Genomic DNA, 27,881 nt, shown 5'->3' with positions numbered 1-27,881 from the left:
CAAGGGCGGCTCATTTGATTCTGAAGTAGCCTACTTTTCCTCTATGACAATAGCTGTTCTACTCGAGACCTCTACCGACTTTGCATCAAACAAAACCTCTTTACATTCTACTTTTTAGTTTTAGATCGTGTCATGACATAAACCTGCTTACTAGGGGTCGGTATGACAAGTTCACATCCCACAAAGATGATAGGCGTCTACTTTAAAGTAGATGTCCATCATTTGACTTTCCTTTGGATGTTCGGGTTTGATCCTATTCGGTCCTGGTTTGCTTTTTGTTGTGTCCTATGCCTTCTTTTTCACAGGTCTCCGGTCTCCTCTTTGTGATCTAGTTTTATGCAACAGCCGGATCTTATATTGGGGCATTCATATGAATTGCTCGTTTACCTTAGGTCAACACAACACCCACATTAGGAATATCAGGCCTTCGCCAATTTTATTGTGTTATGCACTTTATTCATTGTATTATCATAAGTTGGAATTGGGTATGTCAGATCAGAGGATTCACACTTGTAAACGGTGTCGGTGTAAGAGAACCGGTCTGTGAGAGCACCCACTTCACTAGGCCGCTCTCCCACTCCCATTGTTAAATTATAATGCCTCTATTCAACCACCATATTGGCAATAGCATCGGATAATATTTGTGGATTCTCCCTCCAAACAAACATGTATATTTGCCTCTTCAATCTAAGGATGAAGAGCTCTGTAACTATGGCTGCATTGAGTGTACTTTATCCAGCACTCTGGCGGACGAACTCTTGAACTTTGTGGGGATAGTCTTCCACACTTTCAGTAGGCCACTGCTCCAGAGAAGGGAGTCAGATACAAACTGCAGCAAATCCAGTAATGGAAAGAAGAAAAAAGCGATAGCAGGAACACATTAACATAACTGTGAACTCAAATTAGCACAGCTTCAGCTTACTACCAAAAAGACTCGTCTCACCATTCTGTCTAGCTAAAGTCGTGGATAAAGCTTCCACACCATTCAGGTTCTTGAAATATATTTCAACAATATCACCCCAGATTTTAGGGGGCAAATTTCAAAAGCAAAAGGATGCAGACGCAAACCACAACAATCTCTACAAATGGACTAGCAAGAAGGCAGTCCTAAGTATCAGAAATGGCATTGCTTTGCTAGTTATAAATCCAGTAAGGCACTGTGATCGTGCCCCGCAGTGTGACCTCCATGATCTTCCATGAGTAAGGTGAAAAGCTGTATTTTTTTAAAGGCTGTTGTCCCTGCTGTATAGTTACTATAACCACAATCATGCACCACTGGTAATGCATTGACTTCTTCGTTCGCCACTGCAAGGCGACACAATATACACAACAGACAGTAATGGTGATCGTATAAAAAATCAATGTCAGCCTCATCGTCACTCTTGATTCAGCACTAATCTGAAAGCACCTCTATTTGATCCTCATTTCCCCTGGATGGAGAGCCCCCGCCTGATTTCTCATCTGCTGTTTGGTCCTGCATAACCTAAAATCAGGTGAGGAGCCATGGAAAATTCAATTCAATATATCTAAAGACAGTAAAAATCTAAGATGCAAGGTAGTGATTAAAAAGTTCATACCTGCATTTCAACATCAGTAGACATGGCTTCTCCTTCGTTTCCCTTTTCCAATGCAGAGGAATCATCCACTTTTCCCACCATTTCCCTTGAACCTCCTCCACTTTGTCCTTCTTGACCTCTTTCATCCAAAGGTGAACCTTTAGGCTTTAAAGCGACATTTGTATCTGTTTCCTACAGCAAACAATTAAAAAACCAAAATGTAAGATAAAGCCCATTTGCTGCTACGGATAATTACAGAATAACCCAGCTTCGAAATTGACAACAAACCTTCTTATCACCAGAATCCATTGGATCTGGACCTGATACTTCAACTGCAGAGTCTCCAGCAGTGCTTGAAGTTTGCTGAGCTGCAAGAGCTGCTTGTGCTGCTGCCTCAGCCTCTTCTGCAGCTCTTCTGGCAGCCTCCTTTCTCTGGGCCAAAATTACCGAAACCTGAAAGTCAAATATCAAAAAAGAATTAAGGAAGCAGTTTGGTTCTCAAATTTGACAAGCAGCAAGTTTGACAGAGGATGTAAACAATACTTAATCAAATGCAGATAGTGTCGCCCACTTCAGATGTTTGAAGGACAGACATGAAAGGATGCTCACAAACATAAAAGCATTGTGGAGTAGCTTTGTAAAGACAAAATAAACATCACTCACTCCCATTACACTTAGTGTTGCAAGAAACGTTTCTAGAATTTTACAGGCGTTTCGTCTAGAAACGCCTATAAATATGTATTTTATATAAAATATATTATTCTATATACATATATTACATAAACACAGTGCACACAAGGAGCTGCAGCAGAAAAACTGAGCAGATTTTGCGCAAAAAAATACGCAGAAATGTCCCGTCGCATCACATTTGGTGCCCAAACGTTTCGCCCTAGTCGCTGTGTTTTGCACGTTTCGTAGAAACATTTCTTCTCGGTGCCCCAAAACGCATTTTCTGGTCACACTGATTACACTCAGTCTCAAAGTCAGTTTTACAAGACAAAACTGCAAAGGACAGCTTATTTCCTTTTTCATTCTTGGAAAACAAAAGTACGTGTTATCAGACACCCATGTCTTATTCAAAAGCTTAAGATGTTATAGCAAGCATAGATGCGTAGCTTGAATTCAACATACTTCTTGGCACTTAACCCAAAACATTCTCTAATTTGCTTTCATTGGGTCTTACACATGAAGAGAGTAAGGAATGTGTGTTTTCAGTTAGTAGTTACAATTACCAAATGCAAGAAGTTATCTCACGACATGGCAAACGTCTTTTGTGTTTGATGAATTTTCACTGGAAATAGTCATGGTTTTGTAACAATGCACCTTTGCAATACATAGTCGGGAACTTCTCTTCAAATATCCTAGTGGCCACATGGTACACGGCCTTCAATAGCTAGAGAAGAGTAAGGAGCAAGACAGAACACCAGGGCCCATAAATAAGAGTTGGACCCCCCCCCCCCGAAGGTCTTTATTGCAATAAAATAATCTTTGTACAACTAGCTCTTGAAAGAGCATAGAACTGAGTACAATTCTGAATGAATCTAGGAGGCCTAGGGCCTTTCTTTTATAGACTTGGCCTAGCAAACAACTAGGCCTTGCTTTCTAAAAGCTAACACATAAATGTCATGACAAGAGAAATGATTATTTAGTTGATTAATAGTCATTAGAACCTTATTATTGTTAGGTGCCAATTTGATGGTGTGGTTATATGTTTGTATTTATGATCGATCAAGCGGTGTAAATAGTACCACCAAAACTATGTAACATTGGCCAATGATTAGTAATAAAGATGTGCACACACGTGTCTAGGTCCTAGGAGCAATAGGAAAGGGAAAGGGTGCATTAGAGTGCATTGAATGGTAGGTGCATGGGTCATAGGATAAGGGTAGGTGTAAATGGGAAGATGGAACTTGAGTGATCTCAAGGGACATTAATGAAAGAGTATCACCCTTTCATTGTGAATCTCACGTAGCATTCTCTCTACCACATTGCATTCATCCGCCATCTCTCTCCCACCTTGCATGTAGGTCGAAATAGAAACAAGTACTCTCACGAGGGCGCTCTTCCCCATTAGAGGGCCAATTGGCATTCAAATTCTACATGCATTGCACACATTTGCATTCTCGAAAAGTCTGGTTTTTCACATTTGGTATCAGAGCGGTGACGGTCCGCGACCGGGACGAGAAGACGAGAAGAGGGCGAGAGAGGAATGTGCAGAATTGTGAGGGACGTGGCAGAAGCACTAGTGGGAGGTACGGTCAGCGACAGCCACGGACGACGGAAGAAAAGCACAACGGGTGTTGGGAGCAAGCACGAAAGCCACACAAGAAACCGCAATAGAAGGCACGACCAGGGAACGTTACGCAGCAAAAGAAGGCGCGCACGACCAAGGAACACAGTCCACCCTCCACACAACATGCTTTGCGGGTTACATGCCTAAGTATGCGGGTATGCGGATTACATGCCTGGCCAACCCTGAATTCTTGAGGTTTTGAAGCAAGGGATTTTTTTGAAATTTTTTTGTCTTGAACGGTGAACAGGGTGTCCTAACGGGGTGAACCCCCCCCCCCAGCGTGTGAATGTACCCTTAAAATCCTAAAACCGTGAGGAAAAGGGACCCCCCCGTTCTCCCCAACGGAAAGTCGGATCGGAATAAGATTTTGAGGGGGTGATCCATCCATCAAGTACCCCCTATAACGGTATCTAGAGCTCCAATCCGCTCAAAACAAGTAGCCCAAATGGAGCATATCAATTTACAGCAGAAATACAAGAAGAAAAGCTTAAAAGAGAAGGAAGAAGAGGTCATTTTAAGTGTCTTCTCAACACAAACGAAGCGGGAGTCGGATAAGCAAAAGAGAAGGAAGAAAAGGTCATTTTGAGTGTCTTCTCAACACAAACGAAGCAGAAGTCGGATAAGCACCACCAACTCTACAACACTTGACTTTTACTGTAAAATAAACCCCTTTTTTGAAATTACAGCAAGTCATTTTCTCTCTTGTATTACTAAAAGGAAAGAATGGAAGGGGAAAGGAGATATAACAATGAACTTATTCCTTTTCCTCCATTACCCCAAGGAGAGAGAGAGAAAGAACACCTTCACCCCCTCTTGAAGAGAATGGATTAGGTGAGAGTTACACACATCTTGAGTATGATAACCCACAAATAGATTTACAGCAGTCTCTCCTTCAAGAACCTCTTGATAGGGAGTTGTCCTTTCGTAATGAAAGAAGAAATGAGACCAGCCAAGAATAAGGTGATGAGTTTACGCCTTCAACTCAAAACCCAGCACACATGGATTATAATCCAAGTGCAAGAGGAAGAGAGGAGACTCCTGTTGATAAGCTGATTTTCCAGCTTAGTAATATGATTGAGGAGTCCATTATGACAAGATTAGGGACTAAGAGGACTTTAAACTTTGGGGATGAAGAGTTGAGTACCCCTTCTAAGAGGTCCAAATTCCAACCGCGAGAGAGAATTGAGTTCCCCAAATATGATGGGGTAAGGGGGGCTGACAAAATCCTCAATTGGATTCGCCATTTTGAGCTATACTTTACCCATCAAGACAAGACCGAGCAAGAGAAGCTTGCTCTTGCCACATTGCATCTGCAAAAGGATGCTCTAATGTGGTGGTCTTTGTCACAAACAAGGAAAAGAGCCTATTCATGAATGGGCTAAGTTCGTGGAGCAACTGAAAGCCACTTTCATGCCACCGAGGCATGAAGAGAACCTAACCTTTCGTTGGGAGAGGTTTAGGCAGTTCGATAATCAGAGTAATGCAGATTTTACAGCCAGATTTTGAAAACCCTCTCTAGAGTTACCCGAAAAGAGTGAGGAAGATAGGAGAAAGAAGTATTTAGCAGCCTTAAGCCCAAAAGGTACGAGGTTGAAATGTTTAACCCGACCCGACCACGCTTAAGGATCTCACTAAGCTGGCTGAAATAGCCGAGAGGAAATTGAATCCTTGTAAACCCTTTAATAGAGGGTGGGTCATCATCTAAGACCAACAATATACCCACTTTTAGGAACCCAAACCGGTTTACGAATAATGAAGGTAAGGGTAAAGCTCTTGTAAAGAATGTGAACGGCCAATCACGTCCTGGATGGGTGTCATTTCCTTCTATGACGGACAAAGAGAAGAGGAAGTTGATTAAGGAAGGAAAATGTTTCGGATGTAAGAAACATAAGCTAGGGCACGTATGGCATAAGTGTCCCGTTCTCTTGGCTAAGATTGCCAAGACAAATTCAGTAAAAGGAAAAGCCAAGGCATCCAAGCAAGAGGGTGAGGCTTCTACCTTGTCACCCTCAAAATCTACCGTGACTATTGAGCCAATAGTGAATGCTATCCATTCAGCCAATACCTTTGGGCCTCGTGATCTTTTTAAGGTGTATGGATTCGTAAATGGACAGAGAATAGTGGTTCTTCTAGATGATGGATGTAATTATGACTTAGTGAGTGATAGATTAGAACCTATAAAAAACATGTCGCTCTCAGGAGCTTTTAAGGGACACAATGAACAAGGCACATCCATAGTACGGAATATTCCTTTTTGTATACAAAAATATAGAGATCGAAGGGATTTTCTAGTTGCTCCTTTACAAAACGTTGACATGATTCTAGGTAAACCATGGCGGTATGATTTTAACCCTGCTATTCATCCTCATACTCATCATTGTTGCTTTGTACATAAGGATCGTAGGGAATCGAGACGTGTATACAATTCCATTGATTACTCCTACCCAAGCGAAAAGATTAGTAAAAAGAGGGGTAGATTGTAATCTTGTGTATATACGAGATTCACAAGATCTTCATATCTCAAAAGAAGATTGGAAGAGAAATGACTTCCTTAGAGCTTATGAGGATCGATTTTCAAGAGATGACTCATTCAAATTGCCTATGGAGAGAGAAGATGATCGTGCCATAGACTTAGAGCCAAGAGCTTCTCCTCCATGTAAAGCCCCATACAGGATGAACAGGATAGAAATGGAGGAGGTAGAAAAACAAATTGAAGATCTATTGCAAAAAGGCCTGATTCGACAGCATTAAAAGCTGTCCTCAATTTTTCTCCCTACCTAAAAACTACATTTCTCTTGGTCAAGTCTATGAACAAAAATGAGAGCAAGAGTAAACAACAGAGTGAGCTACGTAAGTCTGCTAAATAGTGGACTGAAATGAAGTGAGTACAAAAAGGGAAGTGAAGGGTTTTGTCTAAGTGAAAAAACCCTACTAACCGTAATTAGGGATTAGACTGTGGTTAAGGGAAAAAACCTCAATGAGGAAAAAGTGTCCCTAACCCACTTATTACATTACATTGGCCACTGCCTAGAATATAATAATAACTCTAACACCCCCCTGTAGTGCGAATGTGGTGTATAAGGTAGTGATCAATCACCAAAAGGAGATAAGTTTAGGGCTGTCTACAACATTGTCATGTGTTGACACATAGATCATACTGATCTCCCCTGCATGCAACTTCTCTCTGACATAATGATAATGAACCTCAATGTGCTTCGTGCGAGCATGAAACACAGGATTCTTTGCCACTGCTATAGCACTCTAACTATCAGTGAGAACCCTCCAATAAGAGACGAAGATCAACGAACAAACGTCGCAACCAAACACATTCAACTGTCGCTGTGAAAGCTGCCCTGTACTCAGCTTCACATGAGGAAGTAGCCACTGTAGATTGCTTCTTGCTCAACCAAGAAATGCAAGCTTTGCCTAAAAAGAAACAATTACCACTAGTGGATTGCCTGGTATCATAGTCTCCAACCCAATCTAAATCACTGTAAGCATGCACCTGCAAGTCACCCCCCTGGGAAACATCAAGCCATAAGACTTTGTGCCTTGCAAATAACGAAAGATGTTTTTTACAGCCTGCCAATGTGTTGTCTTTGGGCTGTGCATATATCTGCTCACCTGAGATACTACAAACTGAATATCGGGCTGTGTATTGCACAAATAGATAAGGCATCCAACAGCCTGGCTATAAAGTGTGACATCCACTGATTCACCTGCATCATACATAGTAAGCTTCAGCCCCAGCTCCATGGGAGTGGCTATAGACTTACAATCATGCATGTTGAACCTATCCGAGAGCTTCTGCACATCCTTGGATTGAGACATAACGATGCCACGCTTGTCTTCGAAGCAAAACCTGTGAGGCAACTTTTTACTAGTAAGCATGCATCTATCCATCTCCATAAGAGTGCGATTCTTGCGCTCAGCTTTACCATTTTGCTGAGGTGTAAGCCTCACTGTAAGCTGATGTGTGATGCCTTTCTCCTTCAAAAATGCCTCAAACTCATAAGACATATACTCCCCCCCTCTATCTGTGCGAAGTGTCTGCACTTTGAGTCCTTTCTCATTCTCAACCATAGCCACAAAGTGTTTGAAATGCATAAACACTTCTGATTTTGCCTTAAGACCATAGACCCAAGTGTAGTTGGTGAAGTCATCTATGAATGTAACATAATAGAGATAACCACCAAAAGCATGTGTCCTCATGGGACCACAAACATCACTGTGTATGAGTTGTAATTTATGTGTAGCTCTTGCTGCACCATCCTTCTTAAGGGAAATCTATGCATCTTGCCAAGGATGCAACCCTCACATGCATTAGGAGGAGGTGACTCCAAAGAAGGCAATGCATCAACCATAGCATGCTTCTGAAGTGTCATTAAGTTGCCATAGCTCATGTGCCCATACCTTGCATGCCATAACTCCGCATTCTGCATCACAGCAGTGGAAGTGCTTACTAAAAGTGCAAGATCGGATCTTTTCTCATATATATCAAGCTGAAAAAGACCCCGATACAAAGTGCGAGACAACATCAAAGCATAATCATTCTCTTTGTCTCTGACTACACACTTAGCATCATCAAATACAACCTGAAATCCTCCTCTATTGAGAGAGGACACTGAAAGCAAATTCTTCTTTATACCTGGCACATAGAGAACATCTGAAATTCTGAAATATGTACCATCAATGGATGTGAGGATAATGTCCCCCACTCCACACACTGAATAAGAAGAATTATTTGCACAAGTCACCTTCTTTTTAGTAGGTGGAGGATGCAGAGATGCAAAAAGGCTCTTCTTAGAAGTGATGTGCTTAGAAGCACCACTATCAAAATACCAAGTATTCAATGTCTCGTTGACACTGAGAGAGCATGCATCCTTTGAAGGATCATAACTGCAAGTCAAGAAAGCATAAGCATCATCCTTAATAGTGGCTGTAGCATCTAAACTACCCACTGAAGAATCTAAAATGCAAGACAAAAAGGCATAGTGCTCTTCCACAAAGTTGGCTGTAACATCTCCCCCATCATGTGCATGAGGAGCTGATGCATCTGACACAGCCATACCTGAATCCCTTTTCTTTTCTTTAGCTATGCACTTCTTGCATTCACCAATATAATGACCTGGCTTCTTGCAATAGTGAGAAATGCCCTTCTTTTTAGGCTTATCTGCATCACCTTTAGCCTTATAAGAGGGCTGTCCTGAATCAGCTTTATGCTGATGTGCGGGCTATATTGCATGTTGCTTTTGCTGCCCTTTTCCCTTGGGCTTAAACTTAGAAAGCATGGCATGCTCGCCAGCCCGTGTTGCCATATTTCTTCGTGCCTGCTCTTCCTGCAACAGAAGTCCTACCAACTCGTGAAAAGAGGGAGCATTGCTGCCCTCCCTCAATGACAAATTCCGCAAGGTGTGGAAACCAAGATAGGACTCAGGAAGAGAATTCAGAGTGGTGGTAATCATCTTTGAATCCGAAAAAACTTCATCAAAATTTAGCAACTGCTCCCTCAAATCCTGAAGCTTTGTGAGGTGAGTATTCATGGAATCTTCCTCATCCATATGCATATAAGATAGCTCTCTCTTCAGGAAGGAAACTCTGGCATCATTTCTTGCTGCAAACATACTCTCTAATATCTCCCAAGCTGCCTTTGAGGTCTTGCATGACCGAATGTGAGGAATAATGAACCTCTTGACAGAAAGAGAAATCACTGATAGAGCTTGGGCATCCCTAGAATCCCATCTTTTCTGCTCTGCTGTGGGAGCCACTGGAGCAATAGCTCCAATTACTTGTGCTGCATTTTGACCTCTACCCCTGCCTCCAGCTATAGGAGTGACAGGTGTAGCCATAGAATCTGGCCTTGCTTCATCTCCATTGACATAATCCCAAAGATGTCTGCCAACCAAGATGTTGCAAACCAAAAAACTCCACAAGGAGTAGTTGGTGCCATCCAACTTATCCTCCTGTGTGAGGACTCCAAACACCTCATTGGGGTTGTTCTAAGCCATTTTTGCCACATAAACTCAAAAAACACAGCAAATTGAACGAGTAGAATCCCTTCCTGAGATGTAAAATGCACAACCAAAATCTGCCCACAATGACAAATATTGTCACAGCCTATCAAAGGCTCCAAATGCTCCACAATGCTCTAAAAATCTGCAAAGAAAGTCTGCAAAAAATGGCAAAAGGCTGCAAATTGACTCACACTGAGTCCAAAACTGCTTACAAACCTCGCAAATGGCCTTTCAACTGCCAAATTGCATCCGAATGCCAAAAGCCCCAAATTTCTGCAAGAAATTGCACCTAAAAGGGGCAAATCAAACAAAAGCCCCAAATTTTGCAATTATCTACAAAAACTACTAAAGCCCCAAATTTTGCCTGCAAGATTGCAAGCAAAACCAAAGAGCCCCAAATTTTTGGAGCAAGTTCTCCAACCTGACTGCAATGCCTGCAACAAAACAACATGCCCCAAATGCGCTCCCAGAATACAAGCCAAACAATGGCTATCTGCACGAATGCCTACCAAAGAACACCTGCAAGAATGCCTGCAGAGAAAAGAACCTGCACAGGAGGCCTTTTTCCACAACTCTTGCAAATGCACGGAGATGTGTACGGACAGCAAACAGGCATGTGCTGAAGAACAGAAAGCAAGTACGGCGAACACCTGTACGGAAGGACAGTTTGTACGGACAGATCATACGTTGTACGGGCAGAAGCAGCGGCGCTTGTACGGACAAGAGCAGTGTTACGCTCTAGCCGAGGTAGCATGACCTCGGAAGAATCAGTCGACATTTCCCTTATAGGATCTATCTCTGTAATATATGTGTTTGCGCTTCATGTAAATGATCGGGAGGGATTTAATGTCAAGGTCCTAGGTGAGGGCTGATAGCACCAGACTAGATAGATCCGAGACCAAGGGCCTAGTGCAAAGATTGTGCCTAGGGGCAAGGAATTAAATGCATCCCAAGAGAGGGGTGAAATGTTGCATTAGGAAGGCCCTATATGGATGACATGTGGCATCTAGATCTATCTAGGGATTTGGGGTTTGCTAAGGCTAGAGAGAGAAGAGAAGGATTTGATTCACATGAATTTCAACGTAGATCTCTGGCTTGCTTTGGGCCTTAGCAGAATAGGCTGGGAGGAGAATCATGGTGCTACTCCTGTGATCTGGAGAAGAGAGGCTAGTATAGAGTATAGGAGGGTGACAGTTGGTATCAGAGCGCAAGGCTTGGAATTAGAGAAGGGACGAACACGGGTTTACGTAGCTGTCGTAGAGCGGAAAGTCCAAGGGGAGACGTGACCTTGGAAGAGCGTAGCGGGAGCGTCCACGAAGAAAAGAAGGTGGAGCGCTGGTGACGACGAGAAGGCTGCAGAACATCTGACGTGCGTCGAAGGAAATTCAGCGCTGCCGACGAGGTCCGTGAGGAGCGGCGCTCACGTGGAGGGTCCTGAACAGGTGAAGCGATACGTTGATTGCGACGACGTCGTGCAACACATGGACCCACGAACGGGCTGATGCAGTGATTCGACGAAGATAGCTCGTGGGGTGAAGCAGGTTCTCTGCTCATGGACTCGATGGATGGGGTTAGCTGATAGGTTGGCGCAGAACGACGGAGCGTAGGATAACGTGGTGGTCTACGGTCGACGAGGATCGTTAGCGCAAGTGATTAGTCCGTGGGCTGGGAGATATTCATCGACAGGAACGGAGAGCAAGGTTCCCATAACCCTGACGGAACAGGGACCTCTGGAAGGCACGGCGCCGATCAGTTAACTCAGGGATTTGAACGATCGAGGCGGAATTCATCAGACAGATTTAGACCAGGGAGCTTTCGCCAACTCTGTGTTTTTTTTTCCTGATTAGTTTCGTTGATGCTCCGCTTACTTGAGCAGGGTCTCGTAAGTGATAAGTATGCATAAAGTTTGATGCTGTAGCAAGGACAGATTGTGCTTGAGACTATGCCTATATACTTGAGTCTGAGTTATTTGCAGAAATTTCCCTAGTATAGGGAAAGGCGGGATTTGAATATATGCCTGTGTCAAATGCGTAGTTAGTGTGCATGTCAGATTGCAGGTATTCCCTAGTATAGGGAATTATGTTCAGAGTGTTAGTACACTGAATTGTGTCAGCCTTTGATTACAGTGTTCTAAGGGTGTTTTAAAAATTTATATTTATTTATTTTTATTTAAAAAAAAAAAAAAACAAGCCCCAAAACAGAACACCTACTGAACTAAATGGAAGCAGAAGAAGGGGCTTCCAGGAGGGACCCTGGTGAATCAGGAGTCCGGCCGACCCAGCAGGGATCGCGCCCAGTAGCTCACACTTTATCTGGTAGGATTGCATTGCTGGAGGATGCCTTGCAACAGTTGTTAGCGCAACAGTTACAAGCCAACGCAGGGCAATCTGAACTTAGGAGAGTGTTACAGAGTATGTCTGCCAGACCTTCTCGAGAAGAGAAGGGAAAGGCTCCAATGGAACTGGAGTCTAGTGTCCATACGGTCGAGCCTAGGAAGGCTAAAGTGCCAAATATTGACAATTACAGACCGGAAAAGTATTCTGGTCGGATGAACGACTATAGCTCCGATGTCATTGAGACCTGGTTACACAAATGGGACGAGGCGTTCGCCATTTGTGAGATCAGAAATGACATCAAAAAGATCCGCGAGGCCACCCATATGTTTAGTGAGGCTGCGGATCGGTGGTGGATTAAACAACAAAAAGATGGCATAGCATCCACTACCTGGGAGGGGTTTAAAAGAGAGTTCAGGAAACACTTCTTACCTTCTGACGAGGCATCCCGAGCTTGGGATCAATATAGGAACCTTCGTCAGAGAAATTTATCAGTAGCAGAATACACTGATAAGTTTCGAGAGAGTGTAATGAAGGTTGACGAACCCCTACCTCAATCAATCCAAGTGAAAGATTTCATATTTGGATTGAATGATCAAATAAAAATGGAAGTTCGGGCTAAGTACGCGAACACTCTAGATGATGCAATAGCTATAGCCCTGAACTACGAGGATGCCAAGGGCAGCAAGCCAAGTGGGTTTGCACAGGTCGGAACCCAGTATGGGTATCCGAAGAAATCTGGGTTTAAGAAGAAGTGGGCTAGTAGAGGGAGTGGTTCGCAGCCGAGTGGTCAAGCCAAGCAGGCGAGACCGGCTGAAACTCCTAAACCAAGTACCACCATTGGAGTGAAGAGGAAAGTGACCCCAATGGCAGCCCGGGCTTGGTCTAAATCTCCCTTGAACCCAGAACAGCGGGAAAAAGCGAGGAGAGAAGGCTTATGTTTTGGTTGCCTTCAACCTCATCAGTGGAGAGATTGTCCACGTAATAAAGATCGTCGGATGGCTGAGATGGTGATCTCAGAGTGCGACGTGGAGATGCAGGGAAGTCCCAGAGCGGAAGAGATGCAGATTCAGCTAGCGGGATCTTCTCAGAGGTTAGTACCTTGTTTGTTCTGTGTGTCTGTTACTAAGTTAGTGACGAGTGCACTTGATAACATCCTATCTAAGCCCGCAGCAACGGGGTATACAGCCTTTAATGATACAGAGTTAATCAAAATGAAAGGGCAAGTGGCCAGTCATGATGTCATTGTGTTGTTTGACTCGGCGTCAACTCACAATGTGATTAACTCCAAGCTCGTGAAGAGGCTGAAATTAAAGACAAGTCCATCTGACTATGCGTATACAGTCAGGATGGCCGATGGAAGTTCAACTGAAGTATGGGACCAAAGGGTTACCTAGTTAGAGCTTCGGATTCAGGACTATGCTGAGAAGCTTGATTTTGAAATAACCAAGCTTGCTCATGCGGATATAGCCCTGGGAATGGCGTGGCATTCTAGGAAGAATCCAACCATTGATTGGAAAAAGCACGTATATCAATTCAAGATGAATGATGTGCTTTATGTCTTGCGAGGTGAAAGAGATATACCTCAGGGACCGTTGGTTTCCGTGATGGAAATCAGGAAGGCTCAAGTGGAGTTTTTATACCTTTGCACAGCATCGGTAGAGTCGGTGGATGAGTCTTCGGCTAGCACTGATGTTACGCAAAGTGATGAGATGGCCAAGCTGGCTAATCTTATAACAGAGGAGTTCTCTGAATGTTTTAGGGATGAACTACCTTATGGGTTACCTCCAGAGCGGAAAGTTCAGCATAAGATTGAACTGATCCCGGGGGCAGAACCTGTAAATAGACCTCCCTATAGAATGAGTTTTACTGAAGAAGCGGAGGTGCGTAGGCAACTAGAAGAATACCTCAAGTTGGGGCAGATTCAACCAAGTTTCTCACCTTTTGCTTCACCAGTGATATTAAAGAGGAAAAAGGATGATACGTTTCGCCTCTGTATAGATTACAGAGCATTAAATAATATCACTGTTAAGCACAGGTATCCGATGGCTCGGATTGATGATTTGCTAGATGCATTACATGGAGCCGTGATTTTCAGCAAGATAGATCTTAAGTGCGGCTATCATCAGATCCGGATTAGAGCCGAGGATGTGCATAAAACCGCTTATAGAAGCAGGTTTGGTCATTATGAGTTTTTGGTAATGCTCTTTGGACTTACCAATGCTCCAGCGACCTTCGTCATGCTTATGAACGATTTACTACGTCCGTATATCGGAAAGTTCGTAGTACATTTTATTGACGATATCTTGATATTCAGTAAAAGTGTTACTGAGCATCGTGAACACTTAAGAATAGTGTTCAGTACTTTGAGGAAAGCCAGTCTTTACGTGAATAAAAAGAAAACTATACTGTGTATGGTTAGGCTTGAGTACTTAGGGCTCATAATTACTCCACAGGGGGTAGAAATGGATCCGAAGAAAGTGGCTGCGATACTAACTTGGCCAATCCCTCAGAGTCTGACCGCGTTGCGATCATTCTTGGGATTTGTCCAGTTTTATAGAAGGCATATCAAAGGATATTCCGGAATAGTATCGCCATTGACTGATCTGACCTCAGATAAAGTACCTTTTATTTGGGGACAGAATCAACAAGAAAGTTTTAACACCCTAAAACAAGCTGTGGTCTCAGGACCGGTGTTAAAAATAGTTGATCCCCAGAAACCGTTGTTCCTAGAAACCGATGCAAGTGGCATTGCGGTAGGAGCAGTCCTCCTTCAAGAGGGAAGGCCAGTAGCCTTTGAAAGCAAGAAGCTTTCTCCCTCTCAAAGGAATTGGCCAACTCATGAATTGGAGTTGTATGCTGTTATCCATGCTTTGAAAACATGGAGGCATTATCTGTATGGTTCAGAGTTTTATGTGGATGTGGATCATGATACTCTGAAACATTTCTGTAAACAGCCTGACTTGAGGGGCCGCCAAGCTAGGTGGGCAGAGCTCATGCAGGAGTTTAATCTTACGATTCGGTACCGAAGAGGAAAAGACAATAAGGTTGCTGATGCGCTGTCTCGCATTATGCACAACCTGAGTTTCACGGTATTAGAGAGTGCTCTAATGACCGAGATCAGAGAAACTCAGAAGGTAGACGAGTTTGTCCAGAGCTTATGGCCTAAGGCTCATGTGTTAAAACCCGGGGAAAATGAAAAGGATGACCTGGCATCCAGAAAAGGCCAAACTTATGCAAGATATACCATAAGGGATGGTATGCTAGTTAGAAATGGCAAGGTTGTAGTACCTGGTCAGAATGATCTCAGGCAGAGAGTCATTCGACAATGCCATGATAGCCCGTGTGCGGGACATCCAGGAGTCGAGAAGACATATGATCTCGTGAAGCGAGATTTCTTTTGGCCAAAGATGAAAAAGCATATTCATGAGTATGTGACACGGTGTTTCTCGTGTCAGGTAAGTAAGGCCGAGCGGGTGAAGCCACCCGGACTTTTATAGCCCTTGGAAATACCACTAAGTAAGTAGGAGAGCATTTCCATGGATTTTATTGTAGGGCTACCTGCAACACAAGGAGGGTATAATTCTATCCTTGTGGTGGTTGATCGTCTAACCAAGATGGCTCACTTCATTCCGACTAGAGAGTCTATTAGTGCCCCGCAAGTAGCGGATTTGTTTATTAGACATATATTTCGTCTGCATGGATTGCCTAGATCCATAGTGTCAGACAGAGATGTCAGGTTTACCGGTCACTTTTGGACAGCGGTATTTGAGACACTAAGGACTGAGTTGGGAATGAGTAGTGGGGATCATCCTGAGACGGATGGTCAGACGGAGAGAGTCAACCAGACTTTAGAGGATATGCTGAGCGCATATGTGTCATTGAGGCAACATACATGGGACAAGTGGTTGCCATTGTTGGAGTTTGCCTACAATGATAGGAAACATTCATCTACTGGGTTCAGTCCGTTTGAGCTGAACTATGGTTATAGGCCAGCCAATCCAACTATAGTTGGAGTACCTCAGAAAGTGCCTAGTGCCGCGAACTTTGTAGTTCAGATGCGGGAGATGCTAGCACTTGCGAGAGCTAATATCCGTCAGGCTATGGATAGAGCCAAGGTGTATGCGGATGAAAATCGGTCTATAAGAGTATTTGAAGAAGGAGAAAAAGTTTTTCTCAGAATTCCTTCGCACTCGAAGTCGTTGACTTCAGGAGAGTGTGCTAAGTTATCACCTCGATACTGTGGGCCGTGGTTAATTCTAAAGAGAATAGGCAGTGTAGCCTATAAATTAGAATTGCCACAGGGGTGTAAGGTGCACCCGGTTTTTCATGTTTCACGTTTAAAGAAATTTTTACATACTAGTGACTCACTAATCGAAGGTGTGGTTTTGTTTCAGGAGATAGAGGATATTGCAAGGCGCAAACCAACAAGAATCCTGAACCGAGGAACAATGCAAATACGAAATCGGAAGATACCCACGGTGTTGGTTGCATGGCATGGTCAGCCTCTATCCGAAGCTACCTGGGAATCCGTATATCAGTTGCGGAGAGTGTTCCCAGACTTTATCATCGAGGACGCTGATGTCTGAAGAGGGAAGGAATGTTACGCTCTAGCCGAGGTAGCATGACCTCGGAAGAATCAGTCGACATTTCCCTTATAGGATCTATCTCTGTAATATATGTGTTTGCGCTTCATGTAAATGATCGGGAGGGATTTAATGTCAAGGTCCTAGGTGAGGGCTGATAGCACCAGACTAGATAGATCCGAGACCAAGGGCCTAGTGCAAAGATTGTGCCTAGGGGCAAGGAATTAAATGCATCCCAAGAGAGGGGTGAAATGTTGCATTAGGAAGGCCCTATATGGATGACATGTGGCATCTAGATCTATCTAGGGATTTGGGGTTTGCTAAGGCTAGAGAGAGAAGAGAAGGATTTGATTCACGTGAATTTCAACCTAGATCTCTGGCTTGCTTTGGGCCTTAGTAGAATAGGCTGGGAGGAGAATCATGGTGCTACTCCTGTGATCTAGAGAAGAGAGGCTAGTATAGAGTATAGGAGGGTGACAAGCAGAAGACTGGCGTGCAGGTTTCGGACTGCTCACGGGAACAGTGTATGGCACCGCTGCAGATCCACGTGTGTACAGCAAATGGAGCTGGTACAGATGTCGAGATTTGGGAGCTGCGGGCTGTGAGCTGTGGGCTTGCACACTAGCTGAGAGAGCTTGGAGCTAGAGAAGGGAGCAGCAGGAGCATGGGCAGGAAAGACCTGCTCTGATACCAAATGTGAACAAAAATGAGAGCAAGAGTAAACAAGAGAGTGAGCTGGATGTAAGTCTACTGAATAGTGGACTGAAATGAAGTGAGTACAAAAAGAGAAGTGAGGGGTTTTGTCTAAGTGACAAAACCCTATCTTATCCACTAACTGTAGTTAGGGATTAGACTGTGGTTAGGGGGAAAAGCCTCAATGAGGGAAAAGTGTCCCTAACCCACTTATTACATTACATTGGCCACTGCCTAGAATATAATATAACTCTAACAACATCATGTATGGGGGCTGCTGTATCAGCAGAGTGTCAGATGAAGGAACAAAGCCTAAGAAAGCTGCGTACTTCATGTACCGAGGAGAGCTCTGGCCATTTTTGTATAGCTTTAATCTTGGCTGGATCCATCATAATCCCTTCCTTGGAAATAATGTGTCCAAGATAATGAATCTCGTCAAGAAAGAATTCACTCTTTTTGGCATTCATAAAAAGTTTACGATTTCTGAGTTTTTGAAACACAGTAGCCAAGTGCTCTTTGTGCTCTTCTTCTGTCTTAGAAAAGACCAAAATATCATCAAAGAAAGTGCATGTAAAGTACCTGTAGGATCTGAAAATTCTGTCCATTATACGATTGAAAGTGGCTGGTGCATTGGTAAGCCCAAAAGGCATCACCAAAAACTCAAAGTCCAAACGTGGTCCGAAAAGCTGTCTTATGGACATCTAGTGGGCGGATCCTTATCTGATGATATCCACTTTTTAAATCAATACGGCTGAAAATCGTGGCCCCTTTCAGTCTGTCCAAAATATCATCTATGAGAGGGATTGGAAACCTGTTCTTGGCTGTCATTTTATTAAGAGCTCTATAATCCACACACATACGATAAGAGCCATCCTTCTTTTGAACTAAGAGCATTGGTGAACAAAAGGGTGAGGAACTGGGCCTGATAAGTCCTTTGGAGAGCAAATCCTGTACATGTGCCATAATTTCTTCAATCTGGGCTGTGCTCACACGATAAGGTGGTCGATTCGGGGGCTCACTTCCTGGAAGGAGCTCTATAACATGATCTTCAAGTCGTTCAAGAGGAAGCTCTCCTGGTAGAGAGTCGAAAAAACAATCTTTGAGAGATTCTAGAAACTGATTTCTTTTTTCTAAGGGACTTATTTACACTTGACGTTCACCCTCTTTCTCTCTAACAAAGATAAAAATTGCAGACTTCATTGATTTAGCAATGGAAATATTTAATACAACTGGAATGGTCTCGCCTTTTCCCTTGGCCAAAATCTTGTGTTGCTTATTCCGATGCACAAAACTGAGGGTTCTTGCTTTAGAATATACCTAGATGAATCCAGGAACATTCCCAAACTCATCCTCTAAAAACACAACATAGTACAGTTTCAATCTCACCCCATCACGCATAGCAGGGACTAGCTACTATGACATCCCCACTAACGTCATCAGCACCCAACAGTGGGTGTAGACCATAGTATAAAAAATATGTCACATATACAAATCCACACACCCACACATACTTGAGCATCCATTTATACAAAGTCTTTGTACTGAGTTTCTGTCGGCACTCCGGAGGTGAAGAGCAAACTCAACCATAACGAAGGCTAGCACTAAAGGAGAAGGCTAATCAAAAAGTCATCCAAATCTCTTCAATCAAGGTACAACTGCTTGTGAAGTCTAAACAATTTCACTTTAGTCTCTCCCAAATGAGCATATAAATCTAGCTGATAGGGCAATGCACCATTTAAGATAGAAAGAATTTTCGCAATACCAGCAGGCCGCAACTTGGATGAAAACTTCACAAGGTGAAATTTGCATGTCCGCTACTACGACAGAAGCATATACCTAGATGAATCCAGGAACATTCCCAAACTCATCCTCTAAAAACACAACATAGTGCAGTTTCAATCTCACGATAGTCACTCATAAGATTGAAAACCATGAACTCCATCACGCATAGCAGGGACTAGCTACCATGACATCCCCACTCACGTCATCAGCGCCCAACAATGGGTGTAGACCATAGTATAAAAATATGCTCTCACATACAAATCCACACACCCACACATGCTTGAGCATGCCATTCATTTATACAAAGTCTTCGTATTGAGTTTTTGTCAGCACTCCGGAGGTGAAGGCAAACTCAGCCATGACGAAGGCTAGCACTAAAGGAGAAGGCTAATTAAAAAGTAGTCCAAATCTCTTCATTCAAGCTACAACTGCTTGTGAAGTCTAAACGATTTCATTTAAGTCTCTCCCAAATGAGCATCTAAATCTAGCTGATAGGGCAACGCACCATTTAAGATACAAAGAATTATCGCAATACCAGCAGACCGCAACTTGGACGAAAACTTCACAAGGTGAAATTTGCATGTCCGCTAATACGACAGAGCATATACCTAGATGAATCCAGGAACATTCCCAAACTCATCCTCTAAAAACACAACATAGTGCAATTTCAATCTCACGATAGTCACTCATAAGATTGAAAACCATAAACTCCATCACGCATAGCAACGACTAGCTGCTATGACATCCCCACTGACGTCATCAACGCCCAACAGTGGGTGTAGACCATAGTATAAAAATATGCTCTCACACATACAAATCCACACACCCACACATACTTGAGCACATTTATACAAAGTCTTCGTACTGAGTTTCTGTCGGCACTCCGGAGGTGAAGGCAAACTCAGCCATGACGAAGGCTAGCACTAAAGGAGAAGGCTAATCAAAAAGTCATCCAAATCTCTTCATTCAAGGTACAACTACTTGTGAAGTCTAAACGATTTCATTTTAGTCTCTCCCAAACGAGCATCTAAATCTAGCTGATAGGGCAACGCACCATTTAAGATAGAAAGAATTATTGCAATACCAACAGGCGGCAACTTGGACGAAAACTTCACAAGGTGAAATTTGCATGTCCGCTAATACAGCAAAAGCATATACCTAGATGAATCCAGGAACATTCCCAAACTCATCCTCTAAAAACACAACATAGCGCAGTTTTAATCTCACGATAGTCACTCATAAGATTATAAACCATAAACTCCATCACGCATAGCAGGGACTAGCTACCATGACATCCCCACTGATGTCATCAGCGCCCAACAGTGGGTGTAGACCATAGTATAAAAATATGATCACATATACAAATCCACACACCCACACATGCTTGAGCATCCATTTATACAAAGTCTTCGTACTGAGTTTCTGTCGGCACTCCGGAGGTGAAGGCAAACTCAGCCATCACGAAAGCTAGCACTAAAGGAGAAGGCTAATGAAAAAGTCATCCAAATCTCTTCATTCAAGGTACAACTACTTGTGAAGTCTAAACGATTTCATTTTAGTCTCTCACAAACGAGCATCTAAATCTAGCTGATAGGGCAACGCACCATTTAAGATAGAAAGAATTATTGCAATACCAACAGGCGGCAACTTGGACGAAAACTTCACAAGGTGAAATTTGCATGTCCGCTAATACAGCAAAAGCATATACCTAGATGAATCCAGGAACATTCCCAAACTCATCCTCTAAAAACACAACATAGTGCAGTTTCAATCTCACGATAGTCACTCATAAGATTAAATATATACCTTTGTAAGACTAGAATAAGTCCAATCATACAAATTTAGAAATTTTGTTGTTCTAAAGATCAAAAATCTACAAAGAAAATAAAAGAGAAAATGAAAGAGAAGAAAAAAGAGGTAAACAAAAACTTTTATGAAAAGCAAGAGGAAGACATACTTAGCAAGCAAAGCAACACTTATGTCGTCATCAGTGCCCAAGCATAAGCAGCTATACTAGGTTTCTAAAGACCCGCGGAGTCTCTTGGGCAAACCCAGTGCTTACTAAAATACGTCAAATAAACAAAAGAGAATGAAAACAAGAAATAAAGAAGAAACGAAGCAGGTGACTTAAGCAAAAATAAACAAGCAAGTCAAGAAACAAAAGACTAGAAACTCTCTCTCTCTCTCTCTCTCTCTCTCTCTCTCTCTCTCTCTCTTATTTAAAACATAAAAAGTTAAATGGCACTTTACACTTATATCTCGTTTCTGCAAAGAGGCAAAAATACATTTCTAACTTAGAAAGCACAAGTATACTAAAAAAAACTCTCTTTTGAAACTAAAAGAAAAACGGACTATTCAGCTCCCTGCTTTTTGTTTTCAGCTTATGTTCAATCATTCTAAACAAACCTAAGGCCGAAACACCATAGATAAAAGACTTCATATCTAAGAATGTGCGAACTTTTTTCATTATTTTCCTTAGATTATACCTTTTGTGTAATAATAGTAAAGTGATCAAATTACTACATTGAGTGATAAAAGACTCCTTAGTTGTACAAAGGCGGGAAAATCTATGGAATTGGGAAGAAATGACTCCATATTTTGCCAAATCAGAAATGTTTGAGTCAATGTGAGCCATTTTTATAATGTGTAAACCACTATATTCAGGTTGTTCACGTTTATCGTCTATATCAACCTCTAATCCTATGGTAGATTGAGAAAGTCTAAGATCTAAGAAAATACAAGAATCCCCTCTTGAAGTGCAGTTCAGTTCACAAGAGTCACGACTCCGAAAGCTCTAGCGTCTTTGTACATAAAGTCTTGAAAGTTAGGAACATCTGGTACAAATAAATCATCTATAAAACGCCTAACTTGACTAAGCTTATGTAAAATGATAGGGCAGGTATTGATAGAAATAAGACGTTGCATAAACTCAAATTCATAAGTGAAAAGATAAAAGTTTGCTAAAAAGACGGCACAATTAGTGCCCATGGGGATTCCTATAACTTGTTGAAACAAAGAATCACCTATTGTGATGTAAAGATTATCTAAAAGAAAATCTATCCAAGAGCAAACATCTTCTACACTTACTACCTTTGTGTATCTTTTCTTTTTAGAACCTATGTCATGATCTTTATTTTTTAGCCACAAAAAGTCAAAGCATAAGGCTGTTTTCTCAACTTTTCGCACTTTGCATCTATCTTTGTCAAATCTCAGCTTGAAAACTTCAGCCACTAGCTTTTTAATTCTAAACTTCAAGTCTTCCAGCTCAATCTTTGTGTAAAGCGTCGTAAAATCATAGGTTTGAAGGAGAATAGGAGACTCTTTTTCCTGAATGCTTCGAGAGGAATTAAAAAATTTTACAACAGGAATTACTCCTACAGAGTCATTTAAAATCCAATTTGAGTTTGAGGGGACATCTGCCTCTTTTAATAAGTCCCTCCAAAGTTCATGGACACTAGGCAACATGGCTTTGAAGCAGTAGCTTAGCCATTTAGAGACATTCGTCAAAGTAGTCTCACAAGCAGCTGCAATAAATCTTGGCTTTTTTGGAGTTTTGTGAAACTTCCAAGCAGCACAAAGAAAAGGTAAGCTTGGATTGCAAACAAACCCAGAAGACTTGCAAAAACTCTGATGTTTTGAGATCAAATCCTTTTGAGAAACTAAGGCAGGGGCGTAAGTTTTGGCAGACGAGTTCACTTCTCTCAAAAGACATTCTAAGTAAAACTTTTTGCAAATAAAAACCAAGTTATTGGAACATTTGTCCACATACGAAATGACAAAATTCCTATGGAATTTTCGAAAAAGAGTTTCATCTTCTTTAAAAAGATGGTTACTTTTCTTTGAGCAAATAACCGAAGGGACTTCTTCTAGTTTCAAAGCAACTTTCTTCAAAATCTTCCCTTTCCATTCTGATAAGATATTTTTAACTCCTAAACATTCTTCTAAATGCAAAACAAACTTTGAGATTCCCTTATCGATAGCTTTCAAAAGGCAAGACTCTTTAAAAGAGTACAATCGAAATTTTGTGCCTTTCATGAAAAGGTCTCTTAGGTTACTAAAAAGCAAAATTGAGGTATCAGTTGTGACCACATGTCCTAAATCAGCATCAATAAAGCTTTGGAATCTCTTACTTTTACAACAACAAGGTTCTTTAATGATAGAAGATTTTGAATGCTCTGAAAGCCTTTTACCTATCTCTCCATAGTTGAAAGCCTTTTGTCCTAAAGTTTTTACATACTTCCAAGCTACTACTGGATGCTTCCAAATTCTTCTCACAAAATGAGGGAGAGAATCCATTACTTCAGGAGACTTCAAAATGGAGTTTAAGCCTATCTTGTCAAGTGAGGGAGAAGTAAAAATACAAATCAAGAGTTCCTTATTTAGATAGACTTCTTTGCTTTGAAATGAAGCTTTTACTTTTAAGAAGCGATCCAACGAAGTTTTAAGTTGTATATAATGGAGCTTATTTATTTATACAAAGTCTTCGTACTGAGTTTCTGTCGGCACTCCAGTAGTGAAGGGCAAACTCAGCCATGACGAAGGCTAGCACTAAAGGAGAAGGCTAATCAAAGAGTCGTGCAAATCTCTTCATTCAAGCTACAACTCCTTGTGAAGTCTAAACAATTTCATTTTAGTCTCTCCCAAACGAGAATCTAAATCTAGCTGATAGGGCACTATGGCAAATCGACATCTGGATGGTTTTTATGCACTCTCTTTGGCACAAACAAATTCCAACACTTTAACCCATTAAAGGTTAGCGAAATGTATGCATTCCTAGTTCTTGGACTAATCCTAGTTCCTTGTGGGCATCCCCACAGTTTTTTTTTACCGATGCAAAGCAAAAGTAAAAGTAGTAAAACTTATTCTAGTGAACCAAAGCCAATTTTCTTTGACCATAGTCAATCTAATAAAGAATCTTCTTTATTTCTTGGGAGAAATACCAATTGGTGACAGGTCCTCAATGGGTATAGAGACCCAATCGGTTGTCGACTCCATTCTCTCTCTACCCTTATCTCCTTTCTCTCTCTATGGTGCATAACGCTAATTCCTTGCTAAAGGTTTAAAGAAGGTCTTGTTGTGATTACACGATCAGATTACCCTTGCATGTTACAAAAACATGTAATTGAAGAAAAACCAATTAAAGTTACTCCATTGATTGGAAAACTCAGACTTCATATTCAGGACTATGTGGACCATGAAGAGTTCTATGTTTCACCCCTCAAAACTGTTGGAGATCGACATCTCTTGATGTCACCTAGAGAGAGAGGGCCTTGGTTGTGGGTGTGCCTGCCTAGTGAGTGAGGCTAGGGTAGATGACTGAGGGCCAGTGTTGTGGGTGTGCCCGCCCCTCTTGTGAGGCTTAGGGTTTGGTACGGTTCATGACATGGGTTGGGGCCCTCTGGGTCTGTTTGGCAGGATACCCTATGCTAGAGGGGTTGCTGCCCATGTACAGGGCTGTTCAAGGCCTTCCTGAGGCCTGTCTTGCTGCCACACGGTAGCCCCTTCTGAGGAACCCCGGATGGGCTTTTGTAGGGGCCAGTTTGGCCACCCTTTTGGGGCAAATAGCCTGACCTACTGGTCGGCTATCTAGCAGAGTTGGCCAACCAAGAGGCCACCCTTTTGCGGCAAATAGCCCGACCTGCTGGTCAACTATCTAGCAGAGGTTGTCTGACCTCTTGGTCAAAGCACAGCCTCTTATAGGGCAAGTGGAGGCCAACCCCTTGATGGCCTGATACAGGGGCCAGGAGGAGCAGTCGGCCATGCAACATATGGGGGTCGCCCCCTCCCCTGGAGCTGAGTCAGCCATCCATAGGCTGTTGGGTCGGCCTTCTAGGGCATGGGGTCGACTGTATGCCCCCCTGCTGGTAGGTTGGTTGAGGCAAGGGCTTATCCTATTTATAGGGGGCCCCTCCCCTCATTTGTTTTCATCTTCTCATGTGGTTTTTGCCTAGTGATATAGAGGGCTTTTCCATGAGATCGCTTGTGTAGTCTCTCTCCCTTTCTCTCCCTCTTTCTCCCTATGTGCATTTCTTTGTTGAGTGCTCTCTTACCCACTGTGTGTGTCCATTCCATGGTCACAACAAAACATGTTTCATTGGAAAAGAAACGTTTCGAAACCTTTCTCACGTTTCGAAACGTGATTGGGGCAACTGAAAATCTTGTGATTTGGGGCTTTTTTCAAAGGTTTCTAGACATTTGTGTCAACCTACTCATCCCGATACTCTTCCGTACGTCCATCGAATTCGTGACCTCCCAGCATAGCGTGACGATCATGGAGCCCTGACAAACCCATACTATTCTGCGGTACAGTGTACGGTTTGTCCGTACAGTGACGTGCAACTTGGCTATGAGCTTCCGTGCGGCAATACAGCCCTAACGTGCATCTTCTGTACAGGGTTCTGAGACCTTTCGATAATGCATGCATGCACAGGTTGCAGCCTCACCGTGAATGGGCTGTTGCAAGCAAAGCTTAGACCTACCTATATCTCTACTTTTGATTGAGTTCTCTCCCGAAAGCTTAGAATCTGCCTATATCTAACAAAGTATTTATCAGATATGTGCAGTGATACTTAAACCTTTCATCTTTTTTGGTGCATTATGCTGGCAGCTCTTTCCTCTTATCAGTTCAATGTTGTCACTCTTAGTGATTGGAGCTATATGCCTATGTCACAACCTCACAGGTTCAGCCTTCTAGGACCTAGGCTATCTAAAATTTCTTTTTCCTTTTTTTTGTAATCTGTGGGTTTATATTAACATGTCAAAAATAGAGGCAGTCGTTTTTACATCAAAAGCTCTCTACCCCATATCAGGGGTAAGTAATACTGCGAGAGGAAGCAGGAGATTTCAACTTTCAAAAGAAGTCGTGCTGAGCTGGGCCAGGCATTAGGTATGTCAGTTCACCTCTTCCTTCAGGACGATGTGAGTAACAACTCTGATAACAGTAGTACCCGGAATATGCATTTAGTTCTAAAATTTCTGATTCACAAGGGAAGAAAATGGGCCATTCAAAAGATCCAATTTGGAAGGAGGTGCTTTTGGGACAAAGAAGTGGAAGTGCAAGCATTGTTGGGGCACCTATCGTGGAAGTGTGCCTCGTGTGAGAGCTCACCTGCTTGGCATCTCTGGAAGGGAGTAAATGGTTGTGCAAGAGATGTCCCAAATGAGGGAGGCGTTCCAAGCTCATCAAAGAGATAGAGACTTGAGGCTCCCCAGGCTATTTCTGTGCATGGATCTCCTCCTGGGAGTCCCATATCAAGTGTTCCATTGAATGCTACATCTAGACCACCACCTATGCTTTCGTCATCGGCCACTACATTACCTACACAGGTTGTATCTACAGACGTGCATGCAGCCCCATCCAATTCAGCAAGGGGGAAAAGCAGAGCAGTAAGGGCAAGTACTTTACACGCTGGTTGGGCTGTAGCTTTATCAAGAAATGCTCGTAGGGCATGTCGCAAGTTCTTCAACGAGTGCGATCTGCGATTTAATATTGCTCGGATTCCTACATTTATGGTGTTTGTGCAAGCAATGGGAGACGCACCATCGTTTAAGCCTCTATCTTCAAAGACACTGCGCACTCGAGACTTGCAAAGCGGTTCGAGGTAGAGAAGGAGCTTCAGCCCATTAAGGTAGCGTGGAGGAGATATGGATGCACTATCATATCTGATGGATGGTCAGATACAAAGAGGAGGCCTCTTATTAACATCCTTGTGTCATGTTGTGTTGGCACTGTGTTTTTGAGGTCCATAGATGCAGCCAATGAGTCTCATACAGGTGATTATATTTATGGTCATATTAAGAGGGCTATTGAGGATGTAGTGCAGGTCATCACTGATAATGCTAGTAATTGTCAAGAGATGGGTGCACTAGTAGAGAGTGAGTACAGCCACATTTTTTGGACACCTTGTGCTGCACACAGTTTGGATCTCCTTATTAAAGAGTTGGTCTTGTTCAGGACTTCTGTTGTGCCAATACTTGAAATAAATGATGTAGCAGCGATAGGCCTTTGAAAAGACTACTCAACACCCGCCTAGTAATAAATGATGTAGCATCGCTAGGCCTTTGAAAAGACTACTCAACAGAAGGGTTTGAAAGTTAGTAAGATAATGACAAGAACCCTTGTATGGGAAAGAAACAAATACCTACAGGCAAGTATCGAACAGGCCGCGTTGTTGGCTCTTCAGCAGTTTCATCTTTGGCGCCTGCATTCAAGCAAATGCACAGTAGGTTTACAGATAACATCCAAACCGGTCGTAGTATTATAGGATTAACGGTTCAACGGAACTTCACATGGCAGAACTAAGGACGGCAGTGCCATAGTCAGTATGTACCTGCCGAAAGAGGGACCCACTTGTAGAGCAGGACCCTGGACGCGACAGGCGACGGATTGGAAGTCGAAATGGGTGCCCAAGTTTTCTTCCAGCGTCTGACTGGGCCACTGAAAACGGATGCAGGGCCGTGCCGCGTGGAAGACCTGCTCCCCATCCGAGTCCCATCCATATCGTTTCGAGTCACAAGCTCCACCCCAAGCTACGAACTGCAAGCATTCAACGTAGAAGATGCCTTGGATTAGCAACAGCCACAACTGCGCATAAGGGCATACGAATTCCAGAGTTTTGGTTGTT

The 27,881-nt window shown here is 42.7% G+C and overlaps 1 protein-coding gene across 3 annotated transcripts; it reads right to left on the bottom strand.

Moving 5' to 3' along the window:
* Window positions 1–442: 442 nt before the first annotated feature.
* Window positions 443–27,881, bottom strand: LOC147886730 (uncharacterized). 3 transcript variants are annotated; one of them, XR_015543326.1, is made up of 6 exons: window positions 27,588–27,881; window positions 27,403–27,458; window positions 1,845–2,009; window positions 1,578–1,748; window positions 1,063–1,483; window positions 443–561 (listed from the first exon to the last, which is right to left on the bottom strand). XR_015543326.1 is itself a non-coding variant. In XM_087395651.1 (5 exons), the coding sequence occupies exons 1-5, from the start codon at window positions 27,754–27,756 to the stop codon at window positions 1,394–1,396; spliced, it is 651 nt and encodes a 216-aa protein (XP_087251777.1). In that variant the 5' UTR covers window positions 27,757–27,881; the 3' UTR covers window positions 615–1,393. The 3 variants fall into 3 exon arrangements, 1 of the variants encoding a protein (XP_087251777.1); XR_015543327.1 differs by having other exon boundaries at window positions 1,063–1,474; XM_087395651.1 differs by lacking the exon at window positions 443–561 and having other exon boundaries at window positions 615–1,483.

The sequence above is a fragment of the Dipteris shenzhenensis genome, chromosome 24, assembly GCF_047967505.1.
Source record: "Dipteris shenzhenensis isolate YYH24624 ecotype China chromosome 24, Dip_SZ_1.0, whole genome shotgun sequence".
Classification (NCBI taxonomy): Eukaryota; Viridiplantae; Streptophyta; class Polypodiopsida; order Gleicheniales; family Dipteridaceae; genus Dipteris; species Dipteris shenzhenensis.
This window is presented reverse-complemented; position numbering and strand designations above follow the sequence as displayed.

Coding starts and splice junctions, on each gene's coding strand:
- LOC147886730 (XM_087395651.1), bottom strand. CDS start 27,756: ATGGATGGGACTCGGATGGGGAGCAGGTCTTCCACGCGGCACGGCCCT. Junction 2,010..27,402: donor GGCCTGTTCGATACTTGCCT/GTAGGTATTTGT, acceptor TTTGACTTTCAG/GTTTCGGTAATTTTGGCCCA. Junction 1,749..1,844: donor TGGATTCTGGTGATAAGAAG/GTTTGTTGTCAA, acceptor TGTTTGCTGTAG/GAAACAGATACAAATGTCGC.